Source organism: Pygoscelis adeliae, unplaced genomic scaffold, assembly GCF_000699105.1.
Source record: "Pygoscelis adeliae isolate BGI_AS28 unplaced genomic scaffold, ASM69910v1 Scaffold238, whole genome shotgun sequence".
In the NCBI taxonomy this organism is placed as follows: Eukaryota; Metazoa; Chordata; class Aves; order Sphenisciformes; family Spheniscidae; genus Pygoscelis; species Pygoscelis adeliae.
The window spans coordinates 226,706-249,669 of NW_008825285.1; the positions used below are offsets into that span (position 1 = coordinate 226,706).

Consider the following 22,964-nt stretch of genomic DNA (forward strand, 5'->3'; position numbering starts at 1 on the left):
AAGAGAGTTCAGCGCAAGATTTGCAAGGGGCTGTTATAAATGTTATCGGAGGAAAAATATTTTAAAGTTATGAACAAATCCTTGGCAATGTCCTTTATAAAATGTTTCTGAGTAGTCAAGTGTGCAAGATAAAGCTGCACAGGTTGGTTGAACTAGTACAACCAGCAATTGTGAAATGAATAATCCAAAGGTTTGCTGACCTTGGCAGCATTACAGAAGCAGTCTTTACATAAGAATGCAGTGTTCTTAGATTATTTCTCCCAATACGTTAGGTTTCAAGCATACTTTTACTTCACCTTTGTAAAGAGCTTTGCAATCCCCAGGTGAAAAGTGCTATGTCCAATTACAAGAATAAAGTATGAAAATATATGCATCTCTGTTCCAGCTATTACTTTTCTTGAACATACATATTTACTGCTGATAATGCAAAGTAAATCCCATTGCCCTTATGCAAGATAGTTAAGCTCTGTTATGTCCTCTGGACATCAGCCAGGGGTCTCCCAATTACCACAGTTTTTTGAATATAGGCCCCTCTCCTGCTTTTAAAATAAAATTAGAGCAGTTATTTCCTAGGAAGGTGGGGAGAAAATAGTGGAAGAATTCTGAAGCCTGACATAAGGATGCTAAACCCCATGCCAAACTAGACCACTCCCTTGCTTCCAGGGATGGTGCAAGGCTCCGTAGTCCAAGTTTGCAGAATTAGGCTTGAAGCAATTCAAATTAATTACAAGGAAAATAGGAGCATCCAGCACAGAGGGAAAAAGGATGCCATGGCATTCAAAATGGCAATATTCACAAAAATAGGTTGATCATTATCTGAGGCACTGAGCAAGCCAAAGATCTCTGGGGCACGAAGTATTTAAGAGCCCCCCAAACCTCTCCTTAGTCTTTGTATAATGAAAAGGGAACCAATATGCAGAAAGACAGACACAGTGCACGTGGTCTGAGTTTCACAGGATTTTTCTGAAGGTAAACATTTGTTTAATATCATTGCCATAAAGGATTTCAAGGCTCCAGGATGAAAGTCAACCTGCTCTCAAAGCTGACCACCCTATGCATCTGTGCCTATTTCATGCAATGATTCAGCATTCCACTCTGACGACATACAAGATGTTATAAGCCACCTCATATACAAGGTGGCTTAAACCATTTACATTCCCTACTCTCACCAGGTGTCATCTAAAATTATTGGTAAACAAGAGTGGAAACTTGATCCAGTTTACCTATTTTTAACTATTTATAAGAACTATCAATACTAATGACAAGAACCAACAATTATTAATTTATTTAAAAATCTGAAAGCAATTCACCTATATATGGTCATTCTTTGTTTTTAACAGAGGGAATATTGAGTAGCTAAATTAAATGCTAGTAATTCAATATGGAGAGATACCGTACATGTCCTTATTCTTAACTGTTTTTTCCCTGCCACTACTTCTTTTTCATTCCTTTCCACTTCCTTGAGGCAGGCTCGATTTTCTTGCTATTTCCCTAAACCCTGAGAGCTCCCAATCTGAGGCAGCAGGCAACAGTTTTTTTACAACTGGTTCTAAGGTAACACCAGTCAGAAAGTGCTGTTTTGAAACAAAACAATCCACGTGTTTTCAAAAACTGCTTCTCCATACTACGAAGCGCCGGAACCCTTACATTCCTTGCAGCACAGATCATCTGAAGGTCAGTCTACTGTTCTACAGCTGGATCTAAGCTTTTAGCAAGGGAATTTCCTCTCCCTCCAGCAATCCAAGGTAGAGTGCCACTGGCAGTTTTATGCCTTTCTGTAGCAATAATTTTATCTTAAACATTCATATGCATTATTTCCTCCATTTAAGGAAGCCTAGGAATGTGCTCCACTGGGGGAGGTGACACAGGGATGACAACAGTAAGGAGATGTATCTGGCTGATTCAAGGCCAGGTACCAGTAAGCACCATCCTGACTAGAATGGTTAGTCTTCTAATGACATGTAGACAACATACCTGCTCATTCTTGGAAAGTACGTAAAAAATACTTGCTGTCTCCCTACCATACTCATAAAAATAGCAATTTTAAAGAAAAAGCAATATAGATATGGATGCTATGGGTGAAATCCAAATTGGCCTTTTTGCACCAATAGAATCCACAGAAGTAAATGAGAAGCAGGATTTCACCCCATATTTTTTGATACTGCCCTCATCAGTAACATGATTGTGGCTTTATAATATAAAATATGATTCCAATAAAATATTAAGAATGCAGTCATCAAAATACAAAAAAATTACATTATGATTCATTAAAATGATGTTAAGTAAAACCAGTAGCATCTTATACAGCAATTTGTTTACTCATGTTGAAGATTTCCACAATATACTGCATTCACACATGGCATACATACGTACACACATTCCCACACAGTATACTGTGTGCGTTCAAATGCGTAAGTAAAACTTGCTGGAGTCTTCAAAATGACCATCTGCTACATGCACCATATTTTGGTATCTCTGTATAGATGCTCTAGGTATGTACCATCGTTTCAATATTTAGTTCTTTATCCATTAACCTGGCCAGACCATCTGGACACCTTAATGAATCTATTAATGAATATCAATCCTCTAATCAGCACATGAAATCTCATAGGTACTCACCCTGCAAACTGGGCACTGCCAGTGACTACTGCTGTCTCTAAGCCTGAACTCATCAGACAAACACTTGGAATGATACACACGAAAACACAGGTCACATATCAACACCTCTCCAGGCAAATGGCATTCAAAACAATACCAGTCATGATTTTCTGTTTCCCAGTCCTACAAAAAATACAAAATATTTTGGTATGACATTCTGTCAAAATCTGCAGGAACTAAGAATGAAATTCATATGTCTTGAAATCCAGCAGCAATTAGACATTATAAACATTTTAAGAAGTGTATAATGTTTAAAAAACAGGGGAAAACCTACATGCTTAAAGATCTTCATCAGTTTAATACACACTAACTCAAATAGAATATGAATGCCAAGTTTTAGTTTTTTCAAGTGTCTGATTAGTAACAATTTCCAATATGAGCTCTGTCCACAATGAAAAGTGGGTTTGTTTTCTACCTTTGTGTAAAACGCTTGTTGACCTCTCTGTATTAGACTACAAACAGAAGTTTGTGCACCTCAACAGACCATACCTATTTCCTTGGACTACTTCCCCTTGCTTTGATTGTTACAGTATATTTTCAACTGTAATTTTCTGAAGGGCAGTCCCTTCCAGTCTTTACTCTCTTAAAACTGACAGCTTTTCAGTATCAAAGTGTTGAGTTACAAGAAATAAATGAAATCATGAACCTATTACTGCAAGAAATGTTTCTGCTAAGCAATCCCAATGCAATTCGAAAAATAGAAAATGTTTCACTTGCAGTGCCCAATAGCACTAGGCTTATTCCTGAAATGTTCTACAGAAGACAAAGGATATGGTTCTGCTGATGCACAGATGTCTTTAATACACTCTTCCTTGAAAATTCAGCCCCAACGGCCAAATTCTGACCTTTGAAACATGTGCACAAGCTTTGCTGAAGTAAATGAGAGCAGCATGCATATAATTTGGAGGCAGAATTTTGCTCTAGGAATCTATAGAACTAAAACCAGACAGAATTGCCAGTGGCCACCGTTAAATGTTTATGTTTGTTATCTGAAATGCAAACTTTTCATGTCAAATGTCACTTTTCAATGGGTTCAGATCTCTGAAAAAATTACTCTTATTCTTCAATACATTATCTTGATAAAAATCTGATCAAGCAGATAAAACTCCCAATGCCTTTTCATGTCAAATGTCACTTTTCAATGGGTTCAGATCTCTGAAAAAATTACTCTTATTCTTCAATACATTATCTTGATAAAAATCTGATCAAGCTATTTTTAACGTCATGTTGTAAAGGTGGAGCCAGCAATTCCCACCAACTGCCAGAACCGGCATTTGTCCGATTCGCATTTTCCCGTGCCTGGGAACTATGGTTATTTAAGTCCTTGTGTGAGAGGTCTCCTCCAACGGAGCAGCGTAAGAAGTGCTACACAGAAGTGGCACTTCCAGTCCCTTATGCTGAAGAGCAGCCGTGTTGTGTACATAATTCATCTGACCAGAGCCCCCCGTGAATATGAGAGATTTAGGGACAGCCTCAACCCAGATTGCCTACACTAAAGTTTATATACCATGAATGTTGGACTGCAGGGGCAGTAAGTTTAGGGGAAAAAATCCCCAAACAACCCTTAACCAATGATTTTTGAACTCAGAACTTTGCCCTCCTTTGTTGTTCAGATTAACAGTGTAACTTGACTCCTATCGTTTCTCCTCATTTAATTTTACTTGCCAATTCTGTATATCTCAGAATGGCATATTAATACCACCAAATTTGGCTATAAAGAACACATTCTCATTTCACCAAATCTTTCCCCTTCCACAAAGTCCAGTGGCAGTGCACTTTGGGAGCCCTTTCTTTACGATATTTTAGAAACAACTAAAGATACTGCATTGTCGATGTACTTGATTTGCCTGTAGACTGAGAAAAATCAGGATAAAGTATTGCTTTATATTTCTTTCACATTAAGTGTAATATTTATCTTCTTTATGAAACTGACAAAAATAATCAGATGGCAGTAAAGGGCCAATTAAGCAAGAAAAAGAATCAGTTTTGATTAAAGATCTATCCAGATAAAATCAAACTGAGAAGACCCCAGTAGGTCCCGGCTACTGAGGAATTTCACCACAGAATCAGGATTCCAGGATTCTTAATTTTTATTCGTACTAGTTACTTATTGGTATATCCCAGATATTCCATTGTTAGGAAATATGCTGGCAAAGAGATGTGGAATTTCATAAACATAAGCAAATATACTTGCTGGCAAGAAGAATCATACACTCAAGCCAGAAACCGTGACGTTAAATAAAACACCAGAAGAAGCTTCCTTCAGCATTCACACTGTAAAGTTTTGAAAACATCATTATTTCTAAATATAATCACCCAGGTTTTTCACAGAAAAGATTTTTAGTTTAATGCAGTATATTTAGTGCACAAGTGTATATATAAAACATTCATTTATGCAATATTATTTGACAAGTTAATAAAGAAAATAAAAAAGGTAGATAGCCCTTGTGAACAACTACGCTATTGACCTCAATAGCAAGGTCAGAGGCATTAATTTTGCTCCAACAGCAATGAAATGTTACTGCTTCTCTTGGTTTACATAAGTTTGAACGGGAGGAGAACGCGCTCCCAACACATCTTTTTCATGCAGGAGATCAGATTCATTTAAATAGCTCAAACTCTGCCTGTCAGTGCTCGGGGTAGGACAGGTCAAAATTCTCCGCCAGCTGCAAACACGGTTAAGTCTGCATTTACAAAATACACCACCAGGTGTCATCAGCCACTCCGAAAAGGACTGATTAAAGGGCGACCATTGTAACAACATCTTGAACTGTAACATGTGAGTAACCACTTCCAGCCCCCAGGAGAGAGAAAAAATCATCAAACTACATACATACATAATGCAGACTAAACTCAGAATTGGAAGTGATATGGATGATGGTGGTGGTTAATATAGTAAACTAAGCTATCCTAATGGAAGACAGAAACGTAATAGAAAATATGACAGAATTCAAAACCACATAGTGCAAAAATTGTTCACCTTGTTTTTTGCTGCTGTCTGGGAAAAAGGCTGCATACCGTAGGCCTTTCAAAATAAAAACAAAACAAACTTTGTATCTATACTGTAAGCCATCCGATTATCAGGATATACACAAGGCTAGAAAGAATTCATGCACAGTGACCAGGAAATCAATCTGTTACTTCTAACATCTGGTTGCATACATTTCCTCCTGCATTTCTGGAATGCTACCTAATGCTTTCACCACATTTTGTTTCTTTAAAATATCCCATGTACTTACATCATTAAAAGAACCCAACACCCATCTTCTTCCCCATATAAACACCCACCACCAGGTCAACTTAAAATTCATCAAGAATATTAATGATTGTTAATTAATGCACTCTCTTTGATACATAAACCTTCTTTGGGCATGTAAAAAAGACCCCTGTAACATAATATACTGCATAGGCAGCGGCCCCATCAAAATCAAAGCAACACCTTCTTTGCTGCATATTATTGAAGATTAAGATATGACTTTATCAATAAAACTCACAGTCCTTATTTGTGTATAAAAGGTGATACATTTTCCCGGGGCCATGCGGAATGAAGGAAGGATCTCCGCCACAGGGACTCGATTTGCCAATATCCTTATTTCCTGACGCAGGGCAGGGAAAGCCTCTTGGGTCACCGCGCTGGCAGACGACGGGAATCCTCCATCGGCAGTGCCCGGCTGCCCAAGTTCAGCAGTTCAGCGGCACCCAGTGACTGGCCACAACCCCCAAGAGGGAGCGGATTTGGCAGCAAAGTCGCATAGCTCAGATGTAACAGGAGGCCTTCCCCCTTCATTTTTCTCAGCTGCCCATTGCATTTGTAGATATATGCATCAGCAGGGCAGCAAATGTCTGTTTGGGAATTGCATTTAATAGCCAAAGAGCTATGCTCTGTTAAGCAGAGTGGGATCTTGCAGTGATATGGGTCACTTGTGGTCACTTGTTCTTTATATTCAAATCAGTCAAACATTATATCATAATGGTCACTTTGCCCTGACATAAACAGTTGAGATTTCTCAGCAACATGAATGAAACAATGCAACAATTTCAAAAATATGGCTTAATTTATGACTGACACGTAAGCTTACTTTTTTGTGCTTTGTCTTAAGCAGGTTGTCTTAAAGCAAATACACAAATTTATTCTGGAAGTACAGAAAAATAACATGGGACAGAAAATGTCAGGCTATCCAGAACATTTGACAATTTAAATACAGATAAACCCAACAGAAAGGAATGAATCATCATGTTGTAGCCTTTACTGTAGAATAAAATATATAGTTGTTGTCAAGGAAAGAATAAATTTAGTGCATAAAGAAAATGTCCATTATAATGCAAATGTTCATGGAAAATAAATGCTTACTCATTAGTAATGGAGATTTACTTAGCTGTAATTGAAATAGGGAATCTGTATGTTGGAGAATGTGACATCCTGCTGTACAATTAGCATACCATTAAGTAGAAGATGTGAAGCACATACTGACAGTAAAATTAAAAATAACTTAGAGGTCACAATTGTAACTATTAGGTCACTTCCATACCTTAGCAAACCCATAATTATTGTAAAAAAAAGATGTAAAAACAATTAGTAAATTTTTATTTTCCTGTAAATTATATGTAGGCATAGCACATGTAAACAATATAACCTCCTTTCTCAGACTTTGTCTAAAAGGACCACTTTGCCTTTTTATAATGCATATTCCATTAACATAGCTCATTTCTTACCTGTTAATCTGTTTTCTCCAAGTCCCTTAATGGTAGCCCAGATACTCGGTATTAAGTCACTCTACTATCAGGTGGAGAGAGGAAAAGGGAGGGGGAAAAAAAGGCAAAACTCTATTCATGAAACTCCCCTTTACGGGGATTTGCTGGTTTCACACTGTTGAACTAGATTTCCCAAACCATCCAAATTATGGATATCCTTTGGACCCAACCAGTAAGCTAAAAAAAAAAAAAGTGTCACATAGATGGGAAAAACAATTATAAGTCAGTTATCTCTTTGGCGCAATCATGTTTATTTATGAATAATATACATACAGTTCTGTTGTCCTAAATTCAATATGACGCAAATGAAGGAAAGCACTTCCCATGGAGCTCACGGTTCCCAGCATTTCCTGTGTGGCACTTGTCCCATAGCACTCTTTGAACTTTTTTGCCCCAGGTGTTCTGCTTCAAGTGCTTCTCCAGAGTTTCTTTGCTGCTTACCTATGCGCTGCTGTGGTGTTTCTCTGTATCTCTCATCCACACTCATGCACACACAGCTCCTTCCAGATCACTGGATTTTCATTCAGACCTACTTGGGCACAAACCCATGGTCAGCCCTGTGTAGTGTCTGTGTTTTATCAGTCCCTACAGCTCCAGCTGACTAGTGGATAAAGAACTTACAACAGTTTTTCACATTTAGTCTAAAGGAAGAATATTAGCAGATACATAGTAGATTTCACCCACTTTGTAATGTAACAACTTTTGGTTTGTCACAGTGGTGGAATCTAGGATGGCAACAAGGTCCATGCTAGCAGAAAGAAGTTGTTTACAAAATATAAACTAGTTAAAAATAGTAGTATTTGCATGCTACATTTATTTCAAGACGTTTTCAAATCACCAACCCAAAACTTCAGTGTAATCTTTTCCTATTTCATAACCCTTTAGAAAACTGAAAAGGATCTCAATGAATGAGTTCCTACCATTTCTCAGATTCACATTTCTTTGACATCTAATGAGATAGTCCATGCCCAATTTGAAGATATCATTTCTGAGGCAAATGTTCTGGACTCTGGTATTTCAGGATTTGGGAACAGCCATAAGGAACACTTCTTTCTCTTCTCCCCACCTCCGTCAGCTTTAACATCAGAGTTCTTTCAATTTCCCCACCTTCAGCTAACAGAGAAGCTTTTAAAATCTTGGATTCTGCTGTTAAGATTCCTTTATTGGCTTTCAGTAACTCTTCACTGGAACCCAACAAAGTTGACTACCAGTCCATATCAAGTAGACAGATATATTGAAAGAAATGCCTCCCACAAAAATTACACATTACTTTTTTCACATCTTTCATTTTGCTTTAGGTTTTGCAACCTGCATTCATCATCACCTGCTGTTGGGAAGTAATTCCTATCTTCTGTACTTAATCTTTCATATTTCAAACTTTCTGCTGTAAATGAAAAGCCTTTATTACAATAACAAGTGGTGCTCCTCCATTCTAGCATGGGTGTATCTACCATACCATCACTCTTCTCTGGTATCCGAGTCCTCTCCTTAAGAGGTCTCAGAGTATGCTGCAGGAACCTATGTCCCCATTCACGTTAAACAAAGCAGCATCTATTTCTTTCTAAACACATTCTCCATTCTTAATCAATCAGTTCCTTTCTGTCTTTTTCAGGCAACATCTGTTCCCATCAAAGCCTTCTCAATTAGACATGAGCTTTACTATAGATAATTGTTAAAACTTTGCAGTGCATTTTGCAGTCTTTATGACTCAATGAATATAACAAACCACTGTGGGGACACACTACCTATGTGCACTCCTGTCCTCCAGTACAAAACCTGAAGGAAATGCTTCTTAAATTTGCTGTAAACAGCTACTGCACACTTAATTATTTGTCTGTTCACCAGTACTTCTCTCAAAGTGTAAATATCAGAATCTGTGCCCCATACAAAAGGCAGTCTGAAACAGGCTCAGACAAGAGCAGTTGTAAGAGTCCTTAAGAACTGTGGAAATGCTAAACCGTGCTCAGCTTTGAAATGTCTCCCTTTGCCCATCTATCCATTGCTTTTGCTATACTGTTGAACTTCCAAGTAACTGCTCTGTCATAAGAGGAGTTTTACAAAATGTGGCTGTTTATCTGTAGAGCTGGACATACTGGAGCCTTACTCCTTTTTTTTTTCCAGAGGAAGACTAGCATGTGCACCTTGTACATGCATACTGGCCTCTTTTTTAAACAGGCTATATCTCGTTGGATACAGTAGCTAGTAAGAAATCTTCAGCTTATCATGAATCTCTGGCAGATGTATTGGTTTTCACTCAGACACTAGCACGCATCAAATACTACCTGGGTCAAACAAACATAATGTGTCATGGAACACCATTCCCAGTATTTTTTCAAACGCAGTGGGGACACTGTGTATGTTTTTCGCCAGAGGTCCTAGCCTGCTGTGAGATCAGTCCTCCTCCTGCCTTTGGGTCAGTCTTCTCTTCATGCCACAACATCCCTGTCTCCATCTATTCCTCAGCGAGCATGAATCCTCCTGTAAACTTGCTTTCAGTAGCCCACTGGATCTGCTTTTATCTTTTCATCAGAACGATAGGTTAGGCTCCGAACTGAGGAAGGCATGATTAATTCCTTGATGTCTCAGTGGACTTAGTCCATCTTTGCAGCAGGTAAATGGTGAGCTAGCTGTTTAATAAAGTATTTCCCTTTTCATTGCTGTACAGGATCCATACTTGATCAGGATGATTGCTTTACAATGATAAAGTTTCTTAGATCACCCCATGTTTTACATGTAATGTTAGAGTAATGCATCAAAATAAGCTTATTTTCTCCCCAGTAGTTTCCTTGTGTATTTTATTAGATACATTGCCTCCTGGTTTGCATCTATTTTTTTCCTACTGTTTTTGCTCATCAAAAGTGCTCAGAAAATAAACAAGCATCCATCTCTCCTTCAGAGCCAAAAAGACTTCAGCAGCTAGAATCCCTTTATGAAAATTGTTCCACTTTATCTTCTCCTTCCTGTTCTAGAAAACTACCACAGCAGGTAGCTACAATGATGTGTGCTTTTACAGACAGGATAATCTGTCCATTGCAAATCAGTTGCCTTTATAGATCCTTTCCTTTGATGACCTTTGATGACTCGGGCTTCATCTTTAAAACGGATTTCCATAAACTGACTCTGTAGGACACTTTGAAGGTATTCATTACTCATATTTTATCACAAAGAAATCCAAAGCAATTATGAGTTCATATGTCCTCACAACTACCTAGGCATCTTGCTTAATTTCAAGTACTTTTATTTATTTATTTAGGCCAAGATTTTCATAATCTCGGCAATTAACTGTTTTTTTTACATTATTTTTAATTTCTCTCATATTAGATATCAGTTTTATTCTAAAAAGGACCAACACAAAACCGTCAGTGAAGAGACAGACCAAAATCTCCTTCTCTGTAGTGATATTAAACACAGACATATTTATAGGCTCCTGAAAATCCATTTCCATTTTCTTCACTGATAACTGCTTCCTCTTCTGATACACTGATGCAAGAAGACTCAGGTTCTGCAGTGAATTCCATAGCCTCTCAGAACACTTTTGGCTTTCTTTCATTGAGTTTAATCTGCAAGCCTAAGTTTGTCTAATTAATTTATTGCCAGTTTGTCTTAGAAGTCTTCTGTTTCTGGCAGAAACCACCAAAGTCTTCTCTGGATGCCTGCCAAGACAGGTAGATTGTTATTCCCTCACCTACTTTGTAGTTATGTTCTGGACAATTTAGGGTGATAGGCTCCGAAGTATAGAGCCAGTCTCTAGCTCCCAGAGCTAAAGAAGTAGTGAAGTTTTTTCAAGCAGTGTAGTAGCATGCCAGCAGCCAAAATGACTGCTAAAACCCCTGTCACGCTTATCTTCTCAGCCTATGAGCTGTGTTCCTGAAGCAATGAATAAATCTCAGTTTCCCTCCCAAGAAGATCATGTTTGGATAGCAGTAGTTTACATTATTTGAGGTGAGACAATACAAGTATTCTCCTCCAGGATATCAGAAATAGAAAATAGTTTAAAATGAAAATATTTCTTTTCTTTCTTCATGTTCCAAGTGAGTTCAAGGTTAATAGAAACTTTCAACTTATCTCCTCAGAAACTGGATTCGCTTCTGCTATTAATGTCACTGTTTTTTACTTAGGTTGAGCCAAGAGGAGGTTTGTAGGCTATTTTCATTAGGGAGATAAATCAGTGATGGAGTGAAGTATTTATTAGGTGCAATGCCTTTTATTTCCACATTATGTATGTGAAGGTTTTGTTCCCCTAGAAAGAGGATGAATCCAGACCAGAACAGAAACCATCTCTTTGCTTGTAGTTCCAAGTCTCCTTCCAAGAAGAACTGTGCACAAAAGGGGTCTCCCTCCCCTTTTCTTTCTTAAAATATGTTTACATTGCTTTTCTGGCCTTATTGTCTCCATGGGAATTTGTAGTGTTTTTCTAGGTTGATGTTTCTGCACACACAGAAACATTTTATCTGAACCAACAGCAGAACTTCCTATGCACTTCGCTTAAATGTCCAACTTCTTGTCCATGTCCCCTGTGCTGTAGGTGTGTCTGGTATTGTTTCAGCTGTCAATGATATAAAGGCATGAGGGCTGCATTTATTGTGAGTGAAGCATGAATGTTAATAAGCCCATCAGCTTCAATGAAGTTTCATTCAGTGACCAGCATGACATAATAATAAAAGATTCAAAACAGTTTTCAGAGATGCAGAGCATTTTGAACCCACAAAGCTAATAAAAACAACACTACTAGGTCAGGGTTGGCACAAAAGAGGTGGAAAAAACCAAGATGCATATTTCCAGAACAAACTCAAGATGGACTGATCTATGTCATCTAGTCCATTAGCATAATTGGAGTCCCATGATGGAAGCGTTATACAGACTAGTTTGACTAGTTTATTTCAAACCCATAAGTAAATGATCATTCTCCAAAACACCCTTTCAGTCAGAAAAAACATTTTGTGAAATCTATGAACAACATCATCGGTATCTCAACTCCAGAACAGTGAGTGAAAGCCTCAACGAAGAATACAGCATTACATTGACTGAATTTTTAAAAGTCAAGTTGGCAAAACTGGGAGAATCAAGTGAAGATACTGATGAGGTTGTTTTACCAGTTTAAAAGAAGTATCATTAGGTATGCAATAAGGTGGACTCTACTAGTGTCATCTTCGGTAATATGAAGATCCTCCAAACAGTGTGGCTCCTTTTTTAGGGGATGAAAAATAAGGATGAGCAGAGGAGAGGGAAGAAATACTCCTGAACAGATGGGAAGAGAAAAACAAGACTGGAAAAGGAATGCAGAGAATTGTTCATGATTCTTAACCCATCTGGAGACAGGAAGAGCCACTGGAACGGCAGTGAGGCCATTCTCATGAGATGCATGCTAATAGCCTTAATGCAAAGACAAAGGAGGGTATTGGCTTTAATACAGCAAGAATTTCTTGTCCATAAGGTGGGAGTTCAGAATTCTGATTTGCTTCTCAAGGACAAAATAGTCTATGCTTTGATTTGGCGATTTGAAAATATTTGCTTTTCTGAACTTTCACAAATCCACAACAGGATATTACACCAGTGGATACTAATTTTTTGGTTCATTAATAAGCAGAATTTTACACTAGTGCACTTTGTGATAACAATTTGCAAGAAAAATCATTGCTTTTAGCACACAGTGGATTGATACGGTGGCAATCTCTTGGCAAATTAAGCTCTGAATAATGGGACCTTAGAGGATGGAAAGATAGACAGCAAAGAAACATTCAAAGAGTTCCAGAAGCTCACTTTCCTTGAGTGCTCTCGTGTGACCAGACTGTTATGTGGCCTGACTCTCAAAGCCTCCTCATACTCTCCCTGAGGTGTGGAATGAGAAATGGAAGCCAATCTGAACTTTTCTCTCCCACAGGATCATTCATTAACTCTTTGCATCTGTGAATCACCAAATGTAAAGAACACTGGTATTTTTGTAATAATTAGGAATCTACCTGGAACGTTCCAGCCTGGAAAATCCTCTATTTGTTACAGTATGTGAGAAATAGTAACTATCATGGTTTGGGCTATGTTTGGCTTTATATCAGTGAATTCACACAGGACTTCAGATTAAAGACAATACGGATGGATAAGACAAATGGAGAATTTTTTAAACACTGAAGGAAATTTTTTTTTCATTTGGTGTGACATGTTCTTCCTCTTTGTGCTCTCTAGTTGTAAGAGCTTTCATGGTGAAGGCACTGGCTGTCACTATTGCTGTTTCATATTATCCTTCTGCTCCTAACTGAAAGGAATGGGATGCACATTAAAACCATTCCTCAACCTAGTTAGTTATAAGCCCCTACCTTGCTAGCAATAACTGATAGCTATGTAGGTTGGTTTTGTTTCGAGGTTTGTTTGTTTTTTAATTTAAGATGTATTTTATGTACAGAAAAGATTCAAACCCTCACAGTGACCGTTCTTAAGCTTTTTACAATTATCTTCATATTTATGGAGACTCAAGATGACATAGTTCAAAAAACAGCTTCTGGCTACCAATACTGACCTAGCATGGAAAAATCAATATAATTACAAAAGCAATTAAGCATGGCAAGTAAGAAACCCAGCCTTTGCTCAATCTAAAGCAATTTAGATTAACACAAACATAACAGCCAAAATACTCCTTTCTCATAGATTGATCCTAACAAAATTGAACCTGCAATACATCAAATCACAATAATCACTGGGTGTGTGCCTAAGGTCATAAGGGTTAACAAAATCACCTTCAAAACTCACAGTGCTGGCAGTGGGTTACAACAAAGGTTAAAATGATGGGAAAGCAGACACAGTGAAGAGATGGATTATTTAGGCAGCCTTGAGACTTGAAAGTATCTGGAGTCATTTTGAGCAAGCACCAGTACTTTCTAGATATAAAATATCAGAAAATCCCCAGTAATGAGTTAGCAAGTTATGAATACACGGGTGTCTTGTGAAAAAGCACATTCTACCTCTAATGTTTTCAGAAAACAGGAAAGCAAGCAAACTGCCCCTCCAAATAGCATGCTTTCCACTAAACTAAAAAATCTTTAGAGGGAAGAATTGGAGAGGCAATAATTTAGATACGGAGAGGACCAAATGCACAGGAAAATGACTGTAACTAAACCCCAAAGTCAGACAACTAGCCAGAAGAGCTGCTAGCTCTTTCTATAAGCAATCAACTAAATGATCAGAAAATAGAACTCACTAAGACTGACTTCTTGAAAACATAATCACCTTGTATGTATTTTGTCAGTGAAGAAATAGCTCAAAGTGCGTTAACTAAGTGTGAAGCCTCACTCTTCACATCTCATTAGAGAATTTGGCCACTATGAACCAACTTTAAACCACAGCAGTGCTATGAGATATGTTGCATTCAGATGCAAACAATGAACCCATGTTACTAACACATCTCCATTTTAGAAGCGCACAATATTGTTTGGCTTTATGAACACACGTAAATTGAAATGATACATTCATAATGCCTCTCTCTGGGTCAGTGCAGTTTTATGACTTTAATCATGAGGAGAAGAATTAGCACATTAAATGCTCAAAATAGCTCCGTGCACACTGTCTGTAGAAAAATCACAAAATATGTAAATAAGTAAGACAAACTAACTCTAAGAACTGTATCTAACCCCCCATAAAGCTACATGACATTGGTGCTTTAATTTGATTTCTTTCATTTGATTAGACTGACCACTATTTTACACAGATGAAAGTAGATAAAAATCATGGCATAACTGAAAACAGAAATGAATAGATAAGGAGATTCATGATTCTTTTCTTCAAGAACTACATTTTCCTTCTATTTTATTGACTGCCTTGAAAACATAGTTAACAACGCTGATTTGCAAATTTTTTTCTAAACCTGAAGAGCAAGGAGATAATTTCTTTTATGCTGATAATAAATAACACTTCCAAATTTCACAAGTTCTGTGAGAAATAGAAATAAAGTTTTTAGAAAGAAAAAGTACCATTACCAGATTTCAGGACTGACATTTCCCTTGCAAGGTAAGAAGCTGCAGAGATTTTGTTGAATTGCATAATAATGGCATTGACAAACAGTAAAAATGAAAAATTCCTAACTAAAGTCCTGGATAACAATGGAAAACAATTTCTTCTCTCATTTATTTTATGTCAAATGCATTAATCATCTGCAAGATGAGAAAGCCTGTAAGATGAGAACACATTTTGCAAATCTGCAAAACATCTGTATAGATGGCAAATGAGCAAACAAAATGAGTACCTGCATAAGCCCTGGAGGTATATTATTTGCAGCAAAGTTCTTGTATAGGTACCAACACTTAAATATCAGTTGGAATATAGTACATTTGGCAACTGACTCTATATTTTAACTTTAGTAACTTATATAAAAAATATTTCTCCCACATATATCTGAGAGAAAAAGAGAACAATTTTATACTCTCTTAAATCTGATGATTCTTTTTTCCAGTTTTTCAGAATATTCATTTCACATGACTTGTCCCTTTTGGAAGGGCCTCCTCCTAATGCCCTCAAACTGTTTTGTCTTTGTACCTCACTTTGTTCTTTTGTATGATTTCTCGAAATATGTGAGATTTTGCTTCATTTTTTTAACACAGCTTCAACATACTGATAGAACAATGATAACAAAGTAGCATTTTTTTTTTTAACACATTGCTCTGAAGGCTAACAGTAACCCTATCAGAGTTCGTGTCCTTACTGCACAGATCTATCATTATGTCAACCTATTGGATAGGGCAAAAGTTTGGAAACACATAAGCAAGCACCACAGATTATCTAATGAATCTTTTCCAAATAGAGCTGTGTTTTCATAATCTGTATGCTTTTAATTATTGTTACCATTTAGCAATCAGTCCACAGTCGTCATTAAAACCAGTTCTTTCAGGCCTTTTGGCAGCCGCTAGTCAGGTGCCTATATAAGTAACAGATACAGGTGCTCAGCAGTTCTGCGGCACAGGCCAGTGATTTTATTTACTTGAATTTGGATTTAAAATGCTAAGATTTAGATCCAAAACTTCAAAAATGTAAAGAAACATCAAGCAAATACTCAAATAAAAAATGGGGGGAGGGACGACAGGAATGTGTCCCTTTGCTAACTCCTTGAAACAGCTGGTCCTTACTGACTTCCGCTGTGGTGCCAGAAAACAAGCTAAAATCCAAGGGCATTTTTGTACCGATGCCAATAGGTGGTGGATCAGTTCTCAAGTCTTTCTTTTTCACATTATGAGCTTTCCAAGTTCCTGTAGTACCAGTCAAACTGAGATTGACAATTGGGTCAAGGGTCTGTCTGTAAGTGCTAAAGCTTGATGAGCCTGAAATCCCTGTTCCAACATTAATAGCCCTATTTCATAGAGTTCTATCTCCTACAAGTGGATCTCCGAAAAGACTCCTGCGTTTGTCCTCACTGAAATGTAACTTGAGCTCATGGTTCAACAGTCATTAGTACCAGATCTGAGCAGTACTGAATTACAAAGAACTACAAACTGCATCTTGATCAAGTGCAGACAAAGCATCTGTAAAACTATCCAGTGTGTCCAATATAGAGAACATACCAAACTTCATGGTTTTGCACCAATTGTTGGAGAATGGAAAATACTTGATCTGATGTCAAGTGATGACAATGACACTTTGTTATTCATTAAAGTTTTTGAATAAAAGAACAAAGACAATGACTTTATACCAAGTCAATGTGGTTTGCTTCATGTGTCTGCAGCATTTTGATTCAGTATTAGGATCAAGAAGTTGGAGGTTGGGTACTGTTGAAACATGGCCTGGATCAGAAGCTGATTCCTATTTTTGCATAAAACTGTTAAGTCAAGTGTGCACTGGTGTTCTGAACAACTGAGATGGCCATCAGACATATGGACACAGCACAATGCATCAGTGATTAGCAGTCATGCTGAAAATGCAGTCAATACTTCTAACCAAAGGGCTATTCATAATGTGACTTAAGCAGCATCTTCAGTCAAGTCAGAGACAACTCTTTTCATTCTGAGATAAAATAATTACGCAATTCTAATGACTCACTGGGAATTTACATGCTGGTTATCTTACAAGCTTTGTTAGACAAATGTTGCTAATAAGTAGCAGGAACATTTTTTTAATGACTTTAAGAAATGGCTATTGTGAGGCATTTTGATTTTTTTTTTTTTCTCTTAGCAATAGAGGAAACAAACATACTGAATACTTGAGATAACTACAGATCTCAGACTTTACATCATGTTGAGTCTGCACAGTTAACATCACCTCTGGACAGATAAAACTGAGAGAAGAAATACCTAAAAGAGCTAAGCTGGAATTTTGAAATGTTTACTCCCAGGGAGAATAGTAAAAACAAAGCTGCATACCCTTTAAAGGTTCCCTTGAGGGTTTCTAATGAAATTAGAATGAGAATCTTAACAGTGACATAATGTACATTAAATACAAATTTAAATACTTTAAATTAGTATAACTGGGATAATTTTAACTATAACGTTTTCTATTATGAATACTGCTTGTTTCCACTTTCTATTTCTCTCACTTTAAAACAAAAAATAATCTGTTGTTTCACCTTCAGGATCTTCTTGATGGCTGCAATAATGCAATGAGTATTTTGGTGGTTTTTAGAATTTATTTTCCTGTAGAGTTTTTCTGGTTTTCCTCAAAATTTAAATTATTATCTATGTCTGAGACAATGCTGTCCACTTTACCACTATTTAATGCAATTTATATTCCAAAGCAACAATTCCTAGTTCAAGTATTTTAAAGCTTTGCCATACTTTTCTTTAATTACAAAAACATGGTCTTGTAAATACAGAGACAGGGCTTCTGAGCAAGGCAAAGCAATTGCGCAAGCTTTTTCCTGGTCTATGGGACTATTCTCAGTTAACTTTGTGAGTGCATTCCATCTCAGCTATGGAGAGGCAGAGAAAACATGCTTTTCTTCCCTTCACATCACTTTCAACCTGTTTAACTCAATTTCAATATTTATTTTACACATCCAGTGGAACAATGTCTGGATGCCTGTAACTAATGTGCTAAGAAAATCCTTCCTAACTGAGTGCCCTAGTGTTCACAAATATCTGTAAAACACGTATTTTCATGTGTGTTTGTATATAAATGTACAACTTCTTGTTTCACTTTTGAAAGGAAGGAGTTCTTCCTTCCTCAGATTCAGATTAAAGCAAGATTAATAAAAAATTCTTGTCTTCTTTTTTTTTAAAAGATACCGTCTTTGGGATTTGAGGACGTCTGAGGATTTCAATTAACACCAATAATATTTACTGTCTTCCTGTACAGCTGTAGATGAGAATACTACAGAAAAGTGAGAGGTGACTGAGCAAAGGACTTTGCCAGTGTTTCACAGCAAAAAACTCAGAATTCAAGAAGAAAGAGCTTCTATGGAATAGAAAACGTTAAAAAAGTTTAAGAGTGCATTACTTCCCTGTTCACAAGCACCAACACAGCATCTATAAATAACTTTAAATAGAAATTAAAACAAGTTTCATGCTAAGATACCAGAAATCATGATTTATTTTCTCAAGGATTTTATACTCACAATCTCATCTCCTGGCAACCAATATCCTTCTTGTTCAATACCAGCTTTTGACCCTTTACACCCCACCGTCAGGGTTTCAACAATAAGACCATCCTTGACTGCTAAACTCAGCTGACGTGTGGTTTCTTTTGGATGCATACCATGGACTCGAGACATATACCTGCACACAAAGCACAAAAGTCTTTAAGTCTTAGTGTTAAACTATAAAATGCATCAGCAAAAAATTACTCTTTTTCAAACAATTTAAAATAACACACAGTCTAAGTTTTAGGTTGTTTTTAAACCCTCAAAATTTATACAATTTCCCCCTTTACTCCAAATCATCTCTTCTTCCCCTTGAAGTTACCATGTATACACTTAGACAAGTAGTAGCACAGTAATCTTCTACCAAAAAAAATTATCACACCTCAAAACTAACAAGCACACTGTCTGGGCTTGTCTATGCTAAACTTCCACATCCATTTGTGCCCCTAAAGAGATTTCTTTAAATTAATTGAAACTTGCATTTCTGTAATACTTCCTATAGCATTCACACTATAGAATGAGTCTGGAGATCTACCAATGAATCTATGAGTATGAGCTTGTAAGTACAACACATTTATTAAAAATGTGAAATTAATGCATCACATATGAAAATCCAACAGCTAGAGTTACAGTACTAGGTGGTTTTTCTCCTTTTTTTGAGATAACCACAATGATCACACTGTGATGAACTGCACTGGTGAGAACAAAACATATATAGCCTAAACTGTGTATATACATGAGATTCAGTTGTGTAATGTTGACCTTTACCCAGTATAATTTACTTCTAGACCAACACCAAATATTAACTTGGAGTAAACAACATAAAATGATCTTCCCTCAGAAAAAGATGACCTTCATGTTTTAAGATCATTACACTTCAGAATTTTTTTAGCAGATTTCCAAGAACATATCTGTTCTTGGAAGAAAAGAGCTGCAGTCGCATGCAATCAGCAGATAAGTGAATTGACTTGGAACGAATGGGAAATATCTGTTTTGTGGACATATTTTTCTAGTTATCACTCCCTTACAGTTACAGGGCTAACTGAATTTCTCTCCCTTTTTTGGTTTCTCCAGGTACTCTGTCTTTACCTGTCTCCTAGGAGATAAATCCGTAATTTGCCTGCTTTAAGACAAAGCTGTCAGCTATCGTATCCTCTATTTCATGCTTGATAATGAATTCCAGCAACCATGATTCTTTTGTGACTGTCATCACAAACATCTTCACAAAAAATGTATTTATTTAATATCAGGAGCAAACTTGAGGAAAATTCATTTTAAAGCAGTAGCATTACATGAAAAAAAGTTACATTAGTTCAGATTTTTTTTTTAATAACATGGCTGACAGGAACTTTTAATGCCTTAGAAGTTATAAACTTACAATAAGGGATGAAGACCACTAGAGCAGTCAATCCTCCAATCAACCCTTCTCTTTGAAGACATATGACTTTCTAACTTCTTATTGTTTTGGATGCATGAAGGTTTTTTCCAATCCTGCATTCTCTTTCAAGCTTTTGCTGAAAACTGGTTTACCCTAATCTAATATTTTTGTTTTGCTCTAAAGGAAACTAAATGCATATAATCTTATAGTAAATTTCTGATTGAGTAGAAGTATATATTTGTGTAGTACCTTACAAAATAATCAGAGCAACACAAGATATTTATAAACTTCTGCCTCGTATCAGAGGCATTTATGTAAATGCAGCATGTTTGCAGGATCTTGGGGGTTTTTTTAGGGTAAAAACTCTTAGAGGCAGATGCTGCCATTTACTATATTTTACAATGTCTACCACAACATGGTCCAAGTCTGGTTGGTTTCTGCATACAACCACTGCATAAAAAGTAAGTAATAATAAATGAAATTAATAGAGAAAGAACAAAATTCCATGCAAGTCTGTAATCCAAGCTAATATATATGAAACTTATGCTGGCTAGCAAAAAGGATTGAGGGCCAAACAATGACTCAGAAGATAGGCACATCAGTTCAGTTCTGTATCAGAGTGGTGGATGCTCATCTGCCCAGCCTGATCCCTCTCTGCTTCTGTAGAAACCAAAACTCAACATGAGAACCTGTTCAAGTGATATTAAACACTACAATGAGTTTTCCAAGTTCTCCAAATTCCAAGGAGGGTTTAAACAGGCAGAGACTCAAATCTATTACTTCACTTTCAGAGTGCAAGTGAACACCATTAGTTTGCTGAGGCATAAATTGCTGAAGCTTTAAAACTGCCTGAAATAGGGAAAATAAACTCATTTGTTTATATACTCATGTTACATGTATTTCATGTGTGTGTGCACGTATACACATATTTATGCAAACACAACTAGCTTTTTAAAGTGCAAATTATCTTTGTCAACATTTGCTAACTTTATTGTTTTTTCAGCAAATTTCCATTTTAACTCTGTACTAACAACCTCCCTGTCAGAGCCACAGCATTCACATCTTCTGCAATTTCCTCAAGTCTTTAATAGGTCTCAAAATACATAGCATAGGTACTAACTATCATTCTTCCCATTTTACTGATGGAACAAATCAGGCACTGAGCAAGGAAGTGATTTCCCTGCAGTTATACAGTAGGCTGCTATATGTCTGAGAACAAAAATCAAGTATTAACCCAGTGCATCCGGCTGAAGAAACTAGGTATTTTGCATTGCATCATCCATAGTTGCAGAAACACAGTCCAACAAAACTCTCAAATGTAAGCTACATGTTTTGTGATTATTTCTCACTCACATCTCCAAACAGAACAGATATATGACACAAACCAAAAAGCCTTAAACCAACTCTAATCAGCTAAGAGGTTTAATCTGCCTATTTCAACTGTGGCAGGGTGTGCACTAGTGAAAAGGAGCACAAGGCTCAGAATCTCTCATTTCTCAAATCCAATCTGTGTTCTCAACCTGAGTGAAAGTACTTCCACCAACTAAACAACCTCCTCATTCTCTCCAGCTGTAAACCGGGAGTAATAAATCCGCAGTGGCTTTCTGAAGAATACTTTAGTCAATGTTCAGACTGTGCAGTCTGGAGATCCACAAGGGCTGTTTTCCATGTTTAAAGTAAAATGCTATCAGCTTTCATAGGAAAGCACACACATGTAGAGAGAATGTTTTTACTTCGAAGAGTAGAATTGCTGCTAGGAAAGTGCCCCCTCCCCCCGAATTTTTACTTATATTAAAACCTGTGAAGTGTATGTGGCTAGATATTCACAAAGACTATAAAACAACACTGGCAGGGTCTGGATGAAATCCTATCTTGTTTCTTTTCAGCCAGAAGGACGGCAGCTAAACTAAGAAGCTATTAAGGCACAGGATTTGAACCAGAAACGATAGTTAAATTCTTTAATAATGAAATGTGAAAAACTGTCACAACATGTGAAAGATGCTGGAAACACAAAATAAGCTAAACTCCAGCCTAGAGACAGAAAGTATGATGTTTGGAGTCCTGACTACCACATTAGACTCATTACTGGATCAGGGAAAAACAATATTGAGATGTCTTTGTGCAAAAATGACACTACTAATCCAGGGAGCGCACGTCTTTTCCTGGCACTGCATGAACTGAAGCATCTGGCACCAAGAAGTTAAAAATCAAGTAAGAGAGATAAAGCAATCCCCGATTGCTGTTTTCAACAAAAGCTGATTAGCCTTACCTTGGAGACAGGGAGTTGAAGCAATACTGGTTTGTTATGCTCTTGCCCAGTCCTCCATATCGACAGATTGGGAAGTGTAATGCAATCCCTATACTGCTATTATATAGCCAGCAAAAAGAAGTAAAGCAAATACGCTTTCAGATGGGTGAGAATAAGGCATGGAGACAAAGGAAAATCCCCTAAATCAGCAAACCAGCCCTAATCAGATAGGGGGCTGAAACAACCATTTCAAAATACAATTTAACTGTGCTAATCCCTACTATATAAAATGAGGGTCTGTCTGATGAAAATAATCTGCGTGTTAAATTCCAAATCTCACCAAATGAGGCTGCCTGTCTGCAGGACAAACAAGCAACTGA

General features: G+C 37.1%; 1 protein-coding gene across 4 annotated transcripts in view; it reads right to left on the reverse strand.

Annotated features, from left to right (window-relative positions):
* Window positions 1–22,964, reverse strand: part of ZMYND11 (zinc finger, MYND-type containing 11) — a 108,314-nt gene that overhangs the window by 26,512 nt on the left and 58,838 nt on the right. Inside the window, exons 3-5 of one of the 4 annotated variants that reach the window (XM_009329881.1) lie at window positions 18,935–19,094; window positions 5,639–5,683; window positions 2,620–2,781 (exon numbers count right to left, since the gene is read on the reverse strand). In XM_009329881.1, coding sequence (XP_009328156.1) covers window positions 2,620–2,781; window positions 5,639–5,683; window positions 18,935–19,094 — 367 coding nt within the window. The remainder of the gene's footprint in view (window positions 1–2,619; window positions 2,782–5,638; window positions 5,684–18,934; window positions 19,095–22,964) is intronic. The other 3 variants (XM_009329882.1, XM_009329883.1, XM_009329884.1) reach the window with 3 other exon arrangements.